The following is a 20,878-nucleotide window of genomic DNA, read 5'->3' as shown; positions in this document are numbered from 1 at the left end:
TATAATTTTGACATACTCTGGAACTGGAGGACACTGAAAACATACAACTAAACACATGACGCAAAGTGTAATCATAACAATTCCAGGTACTAAAATGGCATTTTGTTAGATGGTGGAGACTCACGCAGTGTATGTGGGTACAAAGGAATTTCTCCATGTTGTCTTTTTCTGTAAATTCAAATAACTGGAGCTGTCAATTGAAACAAAGAGTGTTGATAAAAAATAACACAGTTTTTTTAATGGCAACACAGTGAAGTAATGTTCTGTTCTATTTAATTTTCCAGAAATGTTGTGTTTTAGCTTTTAAATGATGTGTTCAGAACATAATCGGGACATTTATGAGATTTCTTCCACACATGACCGTGCAGAAAATATGATGTTGCCCAAAGCAGAAAATCAGACATTGTCCTAGTATAATTTACAAAAATGAAAGCAAATGTCTAGTGGCTATGGGATACAGATATTTTTTTTTAGTTAGCTGTGAAATAGGTTTTTGTGTAGGGGTACTGGTTGTTATCGCCATCAAAAGGCTTTTCTGCACCCTGTGCTGGTCACACCCCCTGGGCCATTGCTGTCATGCAGAGGGGTGGGGCCGGCAGCGGTGTGAATTACAGAACTACCCGGAGTATCCTCAAGATGCTTAGGGGGCTGAAAGGGCTGCAGTGTACACATCCTGAGGATGCTGGGTGACATTCCAGACACCCTGTTAGCCAGATGTAAGGGTCTTGGATGAAGGGTGGTGCCGCCCACAGGCCGCACACCCCTAGTTACAGCCCTGCTGGTCATATTACCATGGAGACAGGCATTGATCATGTAATAATGTGGAAGCAGTTTGTGGTGTACAATGTGCAGTTGCCACTATACAAGGGGTGTAAATGACACAGCAATTTTTATTTCATGTAGATTCTTCCCACCCCTCACCCAGGGCCTAAGCATAGGCGACCTAGGCATTTGTCTAGGGAGACCTAGTTCCAGAAGGGACACCTAGGGATACCAACGGTCTGGAATTACTCCAGACGTGCTGGAAATCCACCAGGCTGTCTGGAGTCTGGACGTGTGTAGAGATATGTCCAGCTGAGGATACATTTGTGGATGGAGCCAGGACTGGGCAACAGCAGCTTGCAGACCTGCAGCCAATCGAGGCTCACTGCGTCATTGCTCCACTCACTCACTCCAGCTTTTTTTTCGCTACTAGTGGCAGAGAGAGTGCATAGAAGAGCTCTAGAAGATGTTGTGCAGAAGAAGCGACCCGGCGGGAAGAAGATCAAAGGTGCCAGTAGAAAGAAGGCCAGAATTGGCGGCAGAAGGAAGACAGAAGACACTGGGTCAAAACCAGAAGACTCCAAGATGCCTAAGCCCTGGAAGCAAGGGGGCTCTTTCAAAAGAGCTTATACTGGCCCCCTTGCTGTTTAGGTAAAGTCCAGCGAGAGACATGTAGCCGATGGAGTCACGCCAGCGCCAAGGGGCAATAGCGAATATGGCGCTTGGCAAGCTGAGGAACTCTGCTGAACCCTGCAGTGAAACTCTGACGCAGAGGCTACCCCTCTGTGCCATCAAGGTCAGCAGAGTAGGTAAGGTCACAGTGAGACACCCTTTCCTCATTACGACCCTAGACCACCAGGGTGTTGTGTGTTACTGTACACCTGTGACACACAGTTGAGGGGTAGGTCTGTCGGCATGGTAGTAGAGGGGCACCAGCTAAAATGTTACCTAGGGCACCAAGTTCGTCACGGCCATCCACTTGTGGGTTATACATAGGGCAGGATATAAAAAATACTGTGTATTTTAACAAATAATCACATATAATGACACTGTTCAGAACATTATTAAACTAGCTCCATGTTGCTAAGCCTGCCTAACCCCCTAAAATGTAAGCACTGTTAATTTGTTGTGTGTTATGCAGCACTGGAGAATGTGCATTATGTGAGCGGTTATATATACATACCTTTTCTGTAAAGTTATCAGTTTTGTAGTCAGGGCTCTCTGTGAAATATGAATCACTGGTGATGAGGCAAATCGTTGCTCTCTTCATTTCTGCTGCTGTCCAAAGAATATCAGCAATGGATGCTGCCAGGGCCCTTTCTTGTTGTTTTTGGCTTAATTCTGTTAAACTATAAGAAAAGGAAATATGTAAAGATGTTATATATTTAATATACATATAAACATGTAAATGCCAGGATTCAATGAAATTTTGTTCCATTTGTTCCAGGTGTCTGCATTTAGTACAAAGGACTTTGATCTGTGTTTCAAGAGCCTACTAGGTTTTCAGAACAGGTCAGTATCCACAGCAACTGTGAATACCCTGCTACATACTGTACATGGCACTGCTACCAATTACATGGTGACGTGTTCAGCTTGGTTCTAATTTTCACTGATTTGATGCTATTGGTGAGTCTACCATTGTCACAAATGTAATTGTTGATTCTTCTATTGACAGCTATAATTGAATGTAATTGTTGCATTATACATAGAGAAATGGAATGGAATTGAAATACCTGCGGCTCAACAGCTGCCGGTTCAAATCCCGACAGTGACAGTGCCACAAATCGAGATCCCGACGGGCGTTGTTAAGTACCCAAACCCGCCCCTCTCCCTCCCTAACCCTAACCCTTCCTTAGGGGTGCTAATCCCTAACCTTCCCTCCTAGTGCCTAACCCTAACCTCATCCCCAGGGGTGCCTAAACCTAACCTAAACCTAACCCCCCTCCTCGCACCCTAAACCTAACCCTCCTGGGGGGGTCCCTAACCTCCCCCCTAGTGCCTAACCCTAACCCCTCCTTCCCCTAGCCTAAGCCTAACCTTCCTGGGGGGGTCCCTAAACCTAACTCCCCCATCCCCGGGCTAAGTGTTATACATACCTGTCAGAGGACGATTGGGATGGTGGGGTCGGTCTTCCGTCTTCGGAATTAAGATAGGCGTTGGCATTTCGTCGCCTATCTTTACTCCCTTGTCGGGCTGGTCATGTCGGGATTTAGACCGGCGGCATTCCGTCTACCGGTCTATTAACTATCCCAATTGCATTATTGCTATGCTAATCTGCTGCTCAGGAATTGCATTAATGTCTTCATATTTTAGATTTGTACTTTATAATTAGTCATTTAAATCACTTTATTCTTGCCGGGGCTAAGATCCTATCCCTAACTCATTATCGACTAAATGATTGGTCTTCCAGCTATTAGGCATTTAGTAAACATTCATAAAAAAAATAAGAACATAACCACACTAAATTAAGCGGTCTATTTACTAAGCAGTGTTAGAAGACAGAGTGAAAAGTAATAAGAAAGTGATAAGGTGCCAGCCAATCAGCTCCCAACTGTCATCTCACAGGCTGTGTTTGAAGAATGACAGTTGGGAGCTGATTGGCTGGCACCTTATCACTTTCTTATCACTTTTCACTCTGTCTCCTAACACTGCTTAGTAAATAGACCCCTAAATATTCTTACATATTATTTGTAATATTCCAAAATGCTTTCTCCCAAATTATAGTCCTGATAGGATGTAATCACTTAATACTTTGGGATAAATTTACTAAGCGTCGATTTTGGACGATTTGATGTTTTCCTGCAAAATTCCATCGATTTTGTCATTGGGAGGTTACTAAAGGCAAACCTGCTAGGAATTCTCATGAAAAATCTAACTTTAGATGTAGATTAGGCTATCGGAACAAACATCTTTCCAACTTCATAATTTCCATAGACAGCAATACAAATCCCGGATTTACTAAGCATTGGGTTAGTAAAACCGATAGTAGCCACTGAAAAATCGCAACACTATAGTAGAAAAAAAATAGTTCAGAAAATCAGTGGTGGGTTTGTATGTGAAAAGTTCTCCAATTCACCCAGAGTTAATTGACGATGATGTTGACAATAAAAAAAAAAAATTTCTGTCCGCTTCTATCTATTTCACCTGTCTATTTGAATATGGAGGTTATAGTAAAATATCAATGCGACAGAGCTTTAGATAGAAAAAAACGCTATCAATAGACAATAGACATTAAAAATGATGGTTAGTAAGTAACAACGATGTCCAGCAAGTTGGTTTAGAAGTCAAACACGATATTTATTAAATTTACCCCTTTGATCGTGTTTTGTCTTTTTTATATTAGATTTTTTTATATTAAAACACACATTTTAAAATGTATATTTACAAATATTAGATTTGTTCCTATGTGCAATGTTAAACCCCCAAAAATAAAAACCAATAAAAAATGTAATTATTAGGAAAAATTTGTGTATTAAAATATTGTTGTTTTGCACTAATTTCTTTTATTTTAAAGTTAGTTTTAATGAAGAATTGTCCACAATATAAACCATCATTTTATGATTTTCATTGCAGAGTGAGTTAATCTTTTTTCTAACATATTTTATGAGAAGTAGTAATCTCAAGAAATACTGTTCTTCAGCCAGTGTCCCCTACAAATTTACAGACTTGCAACAATTAATCCTGCATTAATGAAGCCAAACAAGCTGAAACAGCCTAGGGCTGAAGCAGAGTGGGATCTACAGTATGCCCATATGTGTATACACATTATTTTAACTTGCTCTTTTTTTATTTTCATTGATTTTGACAACCCTGGGGCTGATGTAGAGTTGAATGCAAGTTAGTTTGCCGAATTTATTTTGAACATATAATTCAGTGGCATATTCACTTGTGACTGCATGGGCGTAACTGGACTGTATCAAGGTGTTCCAACATAGGCGAAATATAGAGATGGCAGCTAGATTGAACTGCGGGCTATGCAGAGTGTAATGGTGCATACACACGATCAGATTTTTTCTTCAGATATGGACGATAACGATTTAAAAATCGTTCACTCGTTCATATCTGATGGAAAATCGTTCATATCTGACATGCCTGAACGATGGACGATCAACGATGCGCGTTCCCGTTTGTCAGATAACGATATCTGACATCTGATGGGTTTGCAGTCAGACTTGGACGATTCCATTCATTTTAATGCAGTCAAAAATCGTTCAATCGTTCAAATCGTTCAAAACTTTGGTCAAATCGTCCAAATCGTTTAATCGTTCAGTCGTTCATCTGACAAGTCTGACAAATCTGACCGTGTGTACGCTCCATAATGGTGCATACACACGATCAGATTTTTTCTTCAGATATGGACGATAACGATTTAAAAATCGTTCAGTCGTTCATATCTGAAGGAAAATCGTTCATATCTGACATGCCTGAACGATGGACGATCAACGATGCGCGTTCCCGTTTGTCAGATAACGATATCTGACATCTGATGGGTTTGCAGTCAGACTTGGACGATTCCATTCATTTTAATGCAGTCAAAAATCGTTCAAATCGTTCAAAACTTTGGTCAAATCGTTCAAATCGTTCAAATCGTTTAATCGTTCAGTCGTTCATCTGACAAATCTGACAAGTCTGACAAATCTGACCGTGTGTACGCTCCATTATTCCTCCCACACTCCAAAAATGTACTGGTAGGTTAATTGGCCCACAACAAAAATTAACCCTAGTGTGTATGTGTGTGAGCACATGATAGGGAATATAGGGCCTAATTCAGACCCGCTCGCGAGCGCTGAGCGCTTGCAAGCGGGTCGATGGTGCCCTAATGCGCATGCGCACGACGGAGGGAGCTCCGTCGTGCGCATGCGCGAGACCCGCCTAGCGACAGCCAAGTTGTCGCTATGGGTCTCGCACCAAAGGGGGTGTGCTGTCGATGGTGAGTGACAGCACGCCCCCTTTGGTGGGTGTGCCGGGGGCGTGCTGTCACTCACTAGTGATGTCAGTGAGAGTGCTTTTGGCTCTGATAAAGCCAAAAGAACTCCTGGGCTTGCGGCAGCGAGACCCTACCGCAGGGTCTCGTCGCAAGCCCGATGGTCGCGATGGTCATGACCATCGCGACCATCTCTTTGGCCGCTCGCTCCATTTTTAGGTAGGAGGGCCCTGATTCAGAGCGAGCGCTCTGGTCAGAGCGTCCGGTTCTGAATCAGGCCCATAGAGTGTAAGCTCCACTGGGGCAGGAACTGATGTGAATGGCCATATATTCTCTGTAAAGCGCTGCGGAATATGTGTGTGCTACATAAATAACTGGTAATAAATAAATAAATAAATAAGTATTCCTATTTTCAGGCATATCTCTTACACCAAGGATAGGACTGTTGCCATTTAGTTCTGAGTACACAGTGCAATTATGGCCAACTTCCACAACGTGTCTATAGAAAGATGTTCTGTGTCAGCAAACTTCTGGCTTCTACAGACTAACAACTGTTGTTTATTATGTGTATTATACTTCAAACTACTGTTAAAAATTATAATATTTGAAAAGACTAGCATGTTTGATATCAGTAACATCCACGCTAGCATGTAAATTGCAAATTAGAACCCAAACACACTTATTCCATTTACACATCATACATATGTGACACCCCATTTCCACCTGGATTATTCTCTTACCTGCTTAAAGAGCCGTGGTCACATTCATTCTTCATAAACAACAGGTACTTAATGATGTGTGCCTGCACCACCAGCTGAATGGATCTTGCTCCACCCTTTAAGAAAAAGCAATTTATATATATATACATATACTGTATACTTAGTATTGAGGAGCACAGTTTCAGAAATGTATTGGAAATGTGCAGGGCTTTCCCCATTCAGATGCACATAAATAGTCTGTCTTATGGGCGTGTCAGTATTGTCGGTTTTGCTTTTATCCTAGCTATATACTTTTTCACCAGCAGGGGTCACCAGGTCCTTCTGATATGGACTGCAGTTCTGGGTCCTGCCAGAGGAGCTGCTGTTTGGACACTGTTGGAGATCAGGTGTCTGGTGATTGAACAATCTATTAGCAAGCATGGACTACACCTGTCAGATGGCTATTTAGTCAGCCTGAGGCCAGCATTTATTGCTGGTCATTAATTTTTTCTGGTCTGATGTTAAGAGGGTTCTTAGCCTGGTCCTGTCTGCTATTCAGGTTCTCTGGATTACTAGTCAAGTTCATCTGCATTTTCAAAGTTACATTTCATGTGTGTGCAAATCCGGCTATACCTGATACAGCATGTTTTTGCCGGGTGTAGTAGGTATTACCGCCAAATCCCGACAGCCCTGCAAGGGTGAAAATCCAGATCGTCCAAAGGTAAGTATTGCCAACCTATTCTACCCCCTAACCCTCCCTTAGGGGTGCCTAACCCTAACCTCCCCCCCCCCCCCCCCAAGTGCCTAAACCTAACCCCCCTCTTCTCCGCGACTAAACCTAAGCCTCCCGGGGGTGTGCCTAATTTTAACCTCCCCCCGGGGGTGCTTAACCCCCCCTTCCCCTAGCCTAAACCTAACCGTCCCGGTGGGGTGCCTAACCCCAAATCCCCACGGAAGCCCTAAAACCTAACCCTCCCCCTCCGTGGCTGTCTGGCTTACCTTCGTTCGAGTTTTCGACGCCTGTCATTAGTACCATGCTGGGATTAGGGAGTCGGAAAGCCGGCGGTCGGTATTTAGACCGTCTGCTTCCTGATTACATCCCTTTTTGCCTGATACCATTTGCATTTATACTCAATATTCTGTTCATCTGCTTTCCTGTTATTCATATTCTGGACTCATGCACTTTCAAATCACAGTATCAGTAAAGTTTCAGGAACTCCTTCATCTGTCTATTACCAGACTGCTGTGTATTCCCGGACTCTGTTTAATTTCATCAGCACTATCCAACCACAACCAAAGTTTGTATGTTTCTGCAAATAAAGTCCTTGTATTTCACTGCTACATGGTGATTCTGGTGGTTTTCATAACAAGGTGTGCAGGGCCGGATTAAGGTCTGTGGGGGCCCCTGGGCAACAAACATGTGGGAGCAGTGCCCACAGTGGTAGTGTCCCTTATGCAAAGCCCCTAGTTGTGGAGCCCCTTATGCAGTGCCCACAGTGGTAGTGTCCCCTAAGCAAAGCCCCTGGCTCCTCAGAACTATGTGAGAGATGTCATGACGTCTCTCCCATAGTGCACTGCTCACTGCTGGAGCCAGAAGCCAGAGCTCAGGAGTGAGCTCCGGCTGGCGCTGCGGGGAGGGAGCCAGGCTCCCGCTGGTAAGGAAATCTCAGGGGGCGCCTTGCAAATGGAGCCTCATTGCGGCACCAGGATGAAGTGGGCCGGAGGAGGCGGAACTGGTTCAGTCTCCCGTTCCGGCCCACTTTAAACCCTGGTAGGGACATGTGGGCGCCCTTTCTGTGTGGGGGCCCTGGGACGAGCGCCCCTGTCGGGCCCCCTTAATCCGGCCCTGAGGGTGGACAGGTTACATGCTCAGAGTCTTAATCGCTCATATTGGAGGCTATACACAGATGGGAAATTTGCACATGCAATAGGGCTGGTGCAAATTTCAATGATGCAACTGATGGTGGGGTCTTAAGATGCATCAAGCAGTATTACAGCATCTACAGACCCTCAAAGTTAACATCTCAATCATTGCACATTCAAACACAAGCTTGTAGACCAGGGGGAGGGCTGATAACAGCAATAGCATTAAGTCACAGATGTGACTACGCAAAAGATGCTAAAGTGATCACAGCAGAATCAGTCCCTAAATCTATCAAACAGTCCAACTTCTGGAATTGTGCTAGTCTGAGGTTGGAACCCGCACTGCAACAAGATTATTGGGGTTTTGTATGTATCCAGAAAAGCTGCAGGACTTCACAGGGTAACCCAGCCCTGTAGGAGACGTAATAGCAAGTAGTGGGGGAGGTCCATGCTAAGCAGTGGTGAAATATCAGCAGTATTCAATAATTCTATGACAATAAGTGTTTGATTCTAAAATGCCTTTATATATATATTACCGTATCTGTTCACTGGGAGTCACAATGCTCCCTTTTAGTTTTAGAGTAGATCTCTCTTGAGGAGCCTATCCATTACACGACTTTGTGAACAATCCGACCAAAACCCGGAGGTTTTGGTCGCATTGTTCACAAAGTTGTGTAATGGATAGCCAGCAAGGACCAGCGATGCGCGTGCACGCTGGGTCCTTGCCGACCCCAACTAACTACTGAACATGCCCGTCAATCTGACGACGCTCGTCAGGTTCGGCATGTTCAGAGATAGGAGGTCCGTCTCCTGCACTGAGCGGGCACCGCCCCTCGGGGACCTGAAGGTCTGAACGCTAGACATTCAGTCTTTCAGGTCGCCTAGTGGATAGGCCCCTTTATTCCCTCTACGGGGAATATAAATGTCCAAGTTTTAGGGTTAAATGGATAGATGGCTTTATACTGAATAAAAAAATAGAAACAATTTGGTCATTCTTATGGGTTTTCTGGTTTATATAGTCACTTGTTTGCAAGTTCCAATTAATCTCAAGTTAAGTCCAATATGTAGGTGTAGGTGTTGGGGTTGTGTCTGGTGGGGCGGCGTCCCATACCTCCTGGTGTGTGGTCTAGTCCTTCCGTCTTCTTCCGCCGCTTGCTCCATCTGCTGCTCCTCTATGTTTCCAATTAATATTGACTATGACTCCACAACCTACTATAGAACACTCTAGAGGTCTCCTCGGCATACGTGAGTGAGCCGCCATACATGCCAACTGAGACCTGGGGACCGCGTGATCTCGCAAAATTGCGGTACCCCGGAAGTTTTTAGGTGAACTGGCGAGAGCTGCATCCCAGCCAGCGTGTGCTTGCTGTCCACACGTGGCACCATAGAGGACCTAGCATCACCGAAGGGTAAATTGTGCACCTGGGGGTATGGGACGCCGCCCCACCAGACACAACCCCAACACCTACACCTACATATTACATTTAACTTGAGATTAATTGGAACTTGCAAACAAGTGACTATATAAACCAGAAAACCCATAAGAATTATCTATTTTTTTATTCAGTATAAAGAAATCTATCCATTTAACCCTAAAACGTGAACATTTATATACAACGTAGAGGAAATAAGAGAGATCTAGTCTAAAAGTAGGGAGCATTGTGTCTCCCAGTGTACAGATAATATAAATAAAGGCATTTTAGAATCAAACACTTATTGTCATACATTTATTGAATACCACTGAGATTTCACCACTGCTTAGTGCGGACCTCCCCTACTATTTGCTATTGAGTCCACCTTCTGGCCCCAGCAGCTAGAATATCAGCAGCTTAATGACAATCCATCCCAGGCACTTTAATAAGTGTATTGGGTGGTTTGTGAGTTAAGAACTGTAAGTTGTCTGTACTCGAATACCAGTGCATCTCCCAAAGTGAGCAGCTGAGTATAGACAGTCGCTATGCCCAACTCCTGGAGCTTCATTGACAGTAGAGAAGTAGTCTGGCACTTTGGGTGGGATGGAAAGAGGTGAAAAGGAAAGAAAGATGTCCTCCTTAGGAGTACTGTCACAGAGGACTGCATCGGATAAGGCCAAAATGATACAGTTATGAACGCCACCACAATCTGCTCACACACACTTACTTTGGATGGCAGTTTGTATGACAAATTGGCTCCTTATTCCTTCATGTATGGGCCCAAACCAACCATCATTACTGGTCAACAGCTGATCAATATCAATTAATAGTCAATCGGCACTGCCTAAAATCCATTTGGCTGATGACTAACATCCTGCCAGCAGGGCCATCTCTTCCATTGGGCTTGTTGGGCAGTTGCCCAAGGGCCCGAAGCTTGTAGGGGCCCCTGCAGCCACGGCCAGTTGGTACATTTTTGATATTTTTATAAGCCGGTAAATGGTACACTGTATTCTGATCTAACCTCCCCCACTCTACCCCCCCCCTCCCCTCGGTGACGAGTACTCACCTCAGTCCCAGTTTCACTTCATCCGCCGGCTTCAGACCAGTCAGACAGAGTCTCTCTGCATGTGTGGGAGGTCTGATGGGCATGCAGGAGGGTTTCATTTTATTGACCATTTACATTTTTTTCCCATGAATGGGTGGTTAGGGGCCCCAGTGCATTGCTTTGCCAAGGGCCCACACTGCTGTTAAGACAACCCTGCCTGCCAGTGCTTATTTCATTGATCCAACACCATAACTTTGTGTCAGTGTGATCTGGTCTCTGAAGCGGAGTTATGAGCAGCTGGATCTGTCCAATATGTCACATGCGACTTTGCTGCACTGGGCACAAATCTGAGAGCTGAAGTCATACTGGGTGACACAGTTATTTTTACTCTCTATAAGCAGTTTAAAGATGTCATAGGTACTACTTGAGAATGAGCAATAAATATAGGGCCTGATTCAGAGCCGGACGCTCTGACCAGAGCTCCATTAAAATGGAGCGTCCTCCTGGATGCTCGTATAGCTGTGGGTGACCATCGGACTTGCGAGGGAAACCCTGCGGTCGGGTTTCCCAGCCACAAGCCCTGGAGTGATTTTGGCTCTATCAGAGCCAAAATCACTCCCACTGACATCACTAGTGATGTCAGTGGGGCCGGCTTCAGACGGTAGGCGTTCCCATGGGAAAGCCTCCGTCTGGCAGGCACGCCCCCGGCACGCCCACCAAAGGGGGTGTGCTGTCAATCAACATCGACAGCACGCCCCCTTTGGTGCGAGACCTGGAGCGATGGGAAGCCCGTCGCTCGCCGGGTCTCGCGCATGCGCACGACGGAGCTCCCTCCGTCGTGCGCATGCGCAGTGGGGAACATCGACCCACTTGCGAGCGTACTGCCGCTCGCGAGTGGGTCTGAATGACCCCCATAAACTCTTTCCATGTAAAGAGTTTATATTTATTGTAACAGATCTGTTCATTTGTAATAAATGTAACAGATCTGTTCATTTCAAAAAGTAAGCGTCTATCAATGTATTCTTATTTTTATACCCCCTGATTTTCTTATTCTCGTCTGCTCAGTTTAGCATTGCATTTGTATACAACGTCACTTGTGAAAGGTAGAATTCATTCATAGTGACGGAGAGGCATAAGTTTTAGGGACAAAATGATGGAATGTCAAAGGTTCAAACGTCTGCTACAATGGTTGGTTGGCAGATCCAGGTTGTCACTTGTGAAGTGAGAATTGTGCAAAGTTTTGAACTGAAGTACAGAAAACAGATTTCCTATTACAGTATGGGATTATTTACATGGGACAAAGTATTCTCAGGCACCTCTATATTAATAATAGACCACATTTAATACTTTTCAGACACAATTCAAACAATGCAATAAAAAACACTTGAAACCAAGAAAAGCCATGTAATAAAGATATAACCTAACTCCAGATTCATGTAACACATAGATGGGACTGAACAGTGTTTTACAGGGAAAAAAAGGAAAGTTTTAAGTTAATAAAGAGGTTTACTATTTTCATCCTGTGTATTTTCCACAGTATCTGGCAATACGCAAAACTGTGTGACACCTATGTGCGGGGGACCTGGACCTGCTTGTTTCTTTTCCTGGCACCATAGAAGCACCAGTAAGGCCTGTTTAACAGTTATAGGAGACTTTCTGGGGACATTTTTTACCGTGGCCTAGTGAGTTTAACCATATTTTTCAATTTAGGTGGGACAGCCCCAATTAAAGGGTCATTTCCTGGGCTGCCATCAAAAATTGTGAAGCCCAGGGAGTACGGGGTGGCTGCCCCAAGTATGCCATGACCCATTTTGAGATGCACAGATACCGCTGGGGTATGGTCACATCCAATAGGTGTAGCCATATCCCCATTGTGACATAGACATGGATTCATAGACTGGAAATGTTGGGAGATATGGTTTAATTACACCACTGTGTTCAGCTATTTTATCTTAAATAATTGGTACTTAGGCCTACCATCTTACTGCATAGTATAGTGGATCTTACTGAGAGAGTTCTATGTTCTTTGATGATAACACACAATCGTTTAATTACCTTTTCTGCTTCCAATGCATAAGCCAGGTCTGAAAAGGCATCTCTGAACTTGAAAAAGGATTTTTTCCATTCATAGTTGAATGTTTGAAATGCATTTCCAAACAGAATATTTCTCAGGTCCTAGAAACAAATTACATTTTAGTACTACTTTCAAAGGGTGCAGGACTCAAGGGAGGCAGTCACTATGGGGTAATATAATTTACGTACCCACTGCCATCTGATGTAAGACAGCAAACAAGGGTAGGTAGGAGACCAGTGGAGGAACTATGGAATACAGGACCCAAGTGCAAATATATTTTGCTCATCTACTAATATATAATTGTGTAGCTAGTCACAAGCTGTTTGACCATGAAATCAGTGAGTTGTTTGAATGTAAGAAATGTTGCAGTGACAGCAGAACACAGTGCTCGCCATAGACTGGTATCTCTGGGGCCAAATGTCATTTGACCTGCAAACATAAAAGTTAGGCTGCCCAGCCCTATTATTCTGTCCCTGGGCTGTAGGGTTGAATAGAGGGCCCGATTTATAGATGTACATTCATTCAACGATCAACATACGTCTCCGACTGTTAGGGCACATGCGCGGGTCCTGTGATCTGGCTCGCAGACCCCCCAGGCCGCAGCATGATTGATATGCTGCTGTGTTTGGGGGGAGGAGTGGGGGCGTGCCTGATCTCTGTTCCCGGAAACCAGGGCGTTTCACCCCTGTTTTCTGAGAGGGACGAGGCCAGGGTCTGCATTGACAGATGCAGATCATGGCCTCTTACGTGACCAGCACCCAGTCAGGCTGTAGGAAGCTTCAACTCATGCAGCCTGACCATAAAAGCGACCATCGGTCACGATGGTTGCGATGGGGACCCCAGCCGTGACATCGGTCGCATTGCTGGGATCGCAAATGCAGCAAGGAGTTGTCTGAGATCTCCTTTTGCATTTGAATCAAAGAAGGATGGATATGCACAGCCGCTTGTGTGCGGCTCTGCAAATCCGTTCATCTCTAAATCAGACCCAGTCAGGGGCGTACCTCTAATGGGTGCAGGGTGCACACAGGCCCATGGGTCCAGCGGGGCTCACACCGCACACCCTACACCCATTATAGTCTTTATACTTACCTGTTCGTTGTCTCCAGAGTGCTGCTCTGCAGCACTGCGGTGGCCATTTTTTCCAGTGACTTGCGCATGCGCAGTACTGCTGTCCCTGGGAAAACGGCACAGGCGCCATTTCCCTGGAGACCCGTGCATGTGAAGTAGATTCACTTAGCAAATCTACTGCACCAGTGGCGGCACCGCCGGAGACAGGAGGGGGTCTGCACTGAGTCTGCACAAGGGCCCCCTCCTCTCTTAAAATGCCCCTTCCCAGAGTGTTTTACGGGTCTATTCATGCAGCAGTGAAAAGCCCTTTATTACTCACCCACTGTGATAACAGGGCTTTTCACTGCTTCATCCAATTCAGAGAAGGGCTTACTGTGGCAAAATCTCAGATTTCCCCAGCAGTGCCCCTGACTAGATATTGCTTCCCCATACAGTAGTATGGGGAGAGCAATTCTGAGAAGAACGGAAAGCTAAGTTTTCCATTTTGCTTCTCAAAAAAAGAATATATGTGGATGGCATCGTGAGCCTCCTGAGGGGAGAAAAGCACTGTGAAGGTGAATGAAGGTGGGTGAAAGGTGGCAGCAGTGGGTATCAGCTCGTTTGTCTTGGGGTTGCACTGGGGCAGATCAGACTGATGCACTGCATGGGAAGGAGATTTACACCAAGCCTCCTCTGTGCCCCATATCCCTGAACTATGGTCCGGACAGGTTCCTGGACTGCACCGTGATCTTCAGTCAGCGCTGGGCCCTCCAGGCAGAGGGGTGAGCTGCAGCTAAGAAGTGTTGCCCCTAGAAACCAATCAGATTCTAGCTATAATTTTATAGCATTTGTTGGATAAATGATAGCTAGAATCTGATTGGTTGCTACACTTTTTTCTTGGAGTTTTTATCTCAGTGGTTGCTGAGTATTTATTTACTAATACTGTAAACTGACTCCTAGGGTGCATCCCCACCATTTTCCTTAAACACATTTCTGCAGATTTATAATATTGGTATATCTATATGATATTCTTTTGGTGGGTACTACTGTAACTTATTCAGAGAATTAGCCCTGTGCCAACATTTTTATCTTTTCTGTATAGGAATAGAGCACTGTCAGGTAATCTAGTGCTTAGATGTGTGATGTCCCCACCTCCCAATCACCCATTCTGTTGTCTCCCTTCTGTGTGCGGGAAGAATGAGTTGGGTATGAGTTGCTGGCAGTCGGGATCCCGGTGGTCAGAATCCCTATGCTGGGATCCCAACAGGGTTACATACCAACACCTGTTAGTCGGTATGCTAACCCTCCCCTTCTCTCTACCTTAACCCTCCATTCATGGCGCCTAACCTCCCTTCTAGTGCCTGAACCTAAACCCCCCACCCCACACCCTAAACCTATCCCTCCCCCTTAGAGCCTAACCCTAATCCTGCCCCTAGTGCCTAACCCTAGCCCCACACCCTAACCCTCCCCCTAAACCCCTATACTTATCTTCGGAATGCCGATGGTCGGTATTCTGGAGCCGGGATCCCGACTACTGGATTCCGGTGCCGGTATTTATCACGTCGGCATCCCACTCCCTACACTAGCCACCAGAATTGGGGTTCTGCATTCACCATTAGCCAAGAGGATTGAGGATTTTCTATCTATACTAGTCACCAGGATTGGGGGTTTCCTACCTTAACTTTTTACCGGGATTGGGGTTTTCCTACCCATATTAGTCACCAGGATTGAGGATTTTCTACCTATACTAGTCACCAGAATTGGGATTTCCTACCTATACTAGTCACCAGAATTGGGGGTTTCCTACCTTTGTTTTTTACCAGGATTGGGGGTTTCATACCCATATTAGTCACCAGAATTGGGGGTTTCCTACCCATATTAGTCACCAGAATTGGGGTTTCCTACCTATACTAGTCACCAGGATTGGGGTTTCCTGCCTATACTAGTCACCAGGATTGGGGTTTCCTGCCTATACTAGTCACCAGGATTGGGGTTTCCTGCCTATACTAGTCACCAGGATTGGGGGTTTGCTTTCTACACTGGCCACCAGAGTGAAGATGTGCTTACCACAATAGGCGTCAGAATTACGTTCTATACACAAAGAATAGAATAACAAAGTGCACTGTATATATGAGTAAGCAGTGGTAACATACTGGGTGACACAACCAATTAGGATTAATCTGGCTATCAATATGACATGCGAGTGGATGTACTGGTGTACTTGTACTTGCTGTTTGGTATTGTGGCTCTGTATGCTGTGAGTATCCTGAGTACGCCCCTCTCCATTGAACGTCGGGGGTAATGATGCGCGGAGATGCAGCGCATGCGTAGTAGCACATGTCAGAGGTTGTGTCTGTTTAAGTGACTCTGGCAGGTCCTAGTGACCACTGAGTCAGCTTACCCTGTCAGAGTACTGAGAGGATGCAGCGCAGGAGCGCTCTCCTTCCAACAAAATGTTCTGACATCAAATTGATCTGCACCCGATCTATATCCACTCGGGTCGATTTCCTTCCCCTCACAAATAATCATCACCGGTCACACGTGCCTAGGGCAACACAATATTTCAATAGATCCCTGGTATTTATGCTATACCATTTGGAATATAGCACGGGTAATTGAAAACAAAATAAAATTATATATATTTATATTTTCTCAGTAAATATATTTGTAATGGGGCTATTGTAATGAAATTTTCACCAAATGTCAGCAACAACCCATGCAATCCACACATGCAAAGAAATTAAACCATAGATGTTCATAAATTAAGTTATGTGAAATGACACAGGGAAAAAGTATTGAACATGCTTACTGAAATTTATTTAATACTTTGTATAAAAGCCTTTGTTGGTAATGACAGCTTCAAGATGCCTCCTGTATGGGTAAACTAGTCACATGCATTGCTCAGGTGTGATTTTGTCCCATTCTTCCACACAAACAGTCTTCAAAATTGAAGGTTCCGTGGGCCTCTTCTATGAACTCTGATCTTTAGTGCTTTCCGTAGATTTTCTATTGGATTCAAGACAGGTGATTGGCTGGGCCGTTCTAGCAGCATTATTTTCTTTCTCTGAAACCAATTGAGAGTGTCCTTGGCTGTGTGTTTGGGATCAGGGCCAGCTCCAGGGGTAGCTGTGCCGGGGTCAGTGCGCTCTCTAGTCACGTGGTTCTAAATGGGGCGTGGCCTAATTACCATAGGCCACATCCCCTAAGTGATGTTATTTGGGGGCGTGCCCACATGGCATGCCTCCTGTGTAATGTCAGGCTGGGGGCGAGCCCAGCACTCCGTTGCTAGCTGGGCTTCCCCCAGCCCTCCCCAGGCACTGAATGGATGCCGCGCGCATGCACACAGCATCCATTCAGCTACTTTGGGGGTCTGGCACCGCTACACAGCTGCGGCGGTGGGGGTGCCTAACCTCCCAACCAGACCACCCGCGGGATACTTCGGCCCACGGGTGGAACAGCGGGACAGTGCTGTGCGTCTGAAATGGGATGTTGGGAGGGGTGCGCCCTCTATGGGGTGGCGCCCCTGTTCGACCGCACTGGTCGAACACCCCAAGAGCCGGCCCTGTTTGGGATCATTGTCTTGAAATGTCCACCCTCGTTTCATCTTCAGCATCCTGGTAGATGTCAGCAGGTTTTTATCAAGAACGTCTCGGTAAATTTTTCCATTCATCCTTCCTTCAATTAAATTAAGTATGCCAGTATATGCTGAAAAACAGCCACACACCGTGATGTTCCCACCTCAAAACTTCACTATTGGTATGGTGTTTTTGGGGTGATGTGCAGTGCCATTTCTCCTCCAAGCATGGTGTGTATTATGGCATACAAAGAGTTAAATGATGGTCTCATCTGACCAGACTATAGGCCTGATTCAGAGCCACTCGCTAGATGCGATCACTTTCACGATGTGTAGGCATTGCTACTGCAATGCATTAGCACGCCCAGTATTTCTTAGAGAGCGATAACATAGTGTATGCAGACACCCACCAGCCTGTTTTAAGATGCCCACTTGTGCACGTCATGTCCAGGAAGTGTATGCAACCATCGGTACATCGGATGCCATCGCAGCGCTTTAGGTTGACCATGCCCTGCCGCAAGCACTTCAGTGTAAAAACAAGCCAGGTGACGTGTACTATGATGCTGTCTTATAATTATGCACACCTCTAAAACGCCGTTGAGCTGCTCAGGCACGCCTGTGTTTGCACCTCCACTCCCCGTTTTTAATGGCCAGCCCCTGTTACCACCCATAAACAGCTTCCCCTGTCACTCCCTCTGCTGGGCTGTCTATGCGCAGCAAGCGAATGCAGTGTGAACTTTCGCTAAGGTATGCGCATGCGCACTGCGATGCATACACACTGCAAACCATCGGCAGCAGCGAGTGTATGCATCTTAGTGAGCGGGTCTGAATGAGCTCCTATATTCTCCCAGTATTTCACAGGCTTGTCCAAATGTTGTGCAGCAAACTTTAAACAAGCTTCAACATGCTTTTTCTTCAGCAATGGAGTCTTGCGTGGTGAGCGTGCATACAGGCCATAGAGGTTGAGTGCATTACTTATTGTTTTATTTGAAACAATTGTACCTGATAATTCCAGGTCTTTCTGAAGCTCTCCACAAGTGGTCCTTGGCTCTTGGACAACTCTTCTGATCTTTTCACTTCTCTGTCAGAAATCTTGCAAGGAGCACATGGTCGTGGCCGGTTTATGGTGAAATTATGTTCTTTCCACTTCTGGATTATGGCTTCAACAGTGCTCACTGGAACATTCAGAAGTTTAGAAATTCTTCTGTAACCAATGCCAACAGTATGTTTTGCGACAATAAGGTTGCAAAGGTCTTGAGAGAGCTTTTTGCTTTTACCCATCATGAGATCTTTCTTGTGTGACACTTTGGTAATGAGATACCTTTTTATAGGCCATCAGTTGGAACTGAACCAGCTTATATTAATTTGCACTGACAAGGGGCAGGATTGCTTTCTAATTACTGATAGATTTCAGATGGTGTCTTGGTTTGCCTCTTTGCACCTCCCTTTCTTCATGTGTTCAATACTTTTTCCCTGTGTCATTTCACATAACTTAATTTATGGACATCTATGGTTTGATTTCTTTGCATGTGTGGAATTGCTGACATTTGGCGAAAATTTCATTACAATAGCCCCATTACAATTATATTTACTGAGACAAATGTTGATGTGTACAATACTTATTTTACCCGCTGTATGTATGTATGTATATATATATATATATATATATATATATTCCTTTCTGTAGACCATTAAGACCTATTTCCCTGGCATGTATCAAAACCAAAGATTACACTGTTGCCATTTCAATTTATGACAATTAGTATCTACCTACAAAAGCCCATACCTACAATGAGCACATTTACACAGGATTACATGTGTTACAAGGGTTATATTTCATGCAGTGTTAGCAAGTCATATCTTTTGTTCTTCATTAAGTCAAGTATGTTTCAAAAAGTCTTTGTTAGGTTTTTCTATAAAAAAAAATTGTGCACCAGAATGTACAAAGTGTGCACGGTGTTATGTTTCCTGACTAGAAAGAAAATGAAAACATACACCATAGCTTTGTCTACCAACCCACAGCTCCAGTATAACAGCTTAAAGCCAATGGCTGCTAGTAAGTGTCAAAAAGCTGAAAAGGCAAGAGTCAGCATATCCATTGCTCTTATTAATCCTGCAGCAACATTAGTGTTGTAATCAGAATAGAACACTTCAATTACCAAGGAGAACAGGTCAGTCACTTGGACCTATAAAATATAAGCACGTGTGCCTGGCTGCCTAGAAGTGTCGTAGAACTGCCCCCATGTGACACAAATGACGTTTTAGAAAACTGGAAGGAGGATGTAACAAGTCCAGGGGGTGGGAACCTAAGGGCCACACCACTGCCCCATAATTCATGGAGACAGAAACAAAATCCATGAAAAAAACACACAAAAAAATAGTGCAGTGACAAATAGTGGAGGAAAATAATAAATAAGTAAATTATTGCCATGAAAAACAGCCCCAACTTTTCAAATTGCAATATAAAATTTGCCCGATCTAGCCAAACGTCCAGGAAAAAAGCAGCGATGTGTCAACAGAAAAGTAAGACTAAGGTGCTACGTGCCAAACTCTGTCACCATGGGTTGACAACTCTCAAGGGATTTTCAGACACCCTTGTGTCTACTCTGGGGACACTTTATGACAGGGTTTCTCGCTGCAGGCCTTCTGCCCAAAGAACCAAGATTAAACGTGTCTGTGTCAGTATTGGAATATGATAGATAGCCTATTCGACAGATTTAATTGCAAAACTATACAAATGTCATAAAGTAAATTAGCTCTTCATATGCTCATACAATAACCAAGTCCGGCTCTAGGGATGTACGATCAGTGCGGCCGAACAGGGGTACCATCCCATAGAGGCGCAGTCCTCCCAACTGTGCTGATTTTCAGGCACTATCCTGTTGTTCCACACGTGGGCTAAAATGTCCGGTGAGCAGTTGGGAGGTTGGAGACACTCAGGCACCGCCGCAGCTCTGGTTTGATGAGCAGCGAGCAGCGGTGCTGGTGAAGCTGTAAAGATGCAGCGAGCATGCGCATGGCGTCCATTCACTGCAGAGAGATGGCTGGGGGGAGCCCAGCCGTTGATGGAGCGCTGGGTTCGCTCCCAGCATGACGTAAAAATGGGATGCTTGCCTTATGGACAAGCCCCCAAAATGGCGTCATCTAGGACAGTACTCTATGGAAATTTGACCATGCCCCTTTTTCGGCACGTTCTGGGGGTGTGGGGACATCAAACAATAATGGAACAGGGGGCTACTCCACATAGAGCCAGCCCTGACAATAAAGGCTCATACACACTAGACGATAAATCGAACGATATGGACGATAACAGTATCGTTATTGTTCATAGCGTTCAATATCGTCCAGTGTGTATGATTGATATCGTTAACGATGAGCACTCCGTGGATCATTAATGATGTCTTTCATTGCCTGAGCTTGCAGGACAACCTGATGATATCATCAGGCACTGCTAGTTTGGGGATGTGGCAGGTGACGTC

General features: G+C 45.0%; 1 protein-coding gene across 1 annotated transcript in view; it reads right to left on the bottom strand.

Annotated features, from left to right (window-relative positions):
* MINDY4B (MINDY family member 4B) overlaps nucleotides 1–20,878 on the bottom strand; it is a 71,301-nt gene that overhangs the window by 16,024 nt on the left and 34,399 nt on the right. The window contains exons 5-8 of the mRNA XM_088447655.1: nucleotides 12,760–12,879; nucleotides 6,427–6,521; nucleotides 1,946–2,111; nucleotides 125–190 (exon numbers count right to left, since the gene is read on the bottom strand). Of these exons, the coding sequence (XP_088303781.1) occupies nucleotides 125–190; nucleotides 1,946–2,111; nucleotides 6,427–6,521; nucleotides 12,760–12,879 (447 nt within the window). The remainder of the gene's footprint in view (nucleotides 1–124; nucleotides 191–1,945; nucleotides 2,112–6,426; nucleotides 6,522–12,759; nucleotides 12,880–20,878) is intronic.

The sequence above is a fragment of the Taudactylus pleione genome, unplaced genomic scaffold, assembly GCF_031769625.1.
Source record: "Taudactylus pleione unplaced genomic scaffold, aTauple2 ptg000436l, whole genome shotgun sequence".
Classification (NCBI taxonomy): domain Eukaryota; kingdom Metazoa; phylum Chordata; class Amphibia; order Anura; family Myobatrachidae; genus Taudactylus; species Taudactylus pleione.
This window is presented reverse-complemented; position numbering and strand designations above follow the sequence as displayed.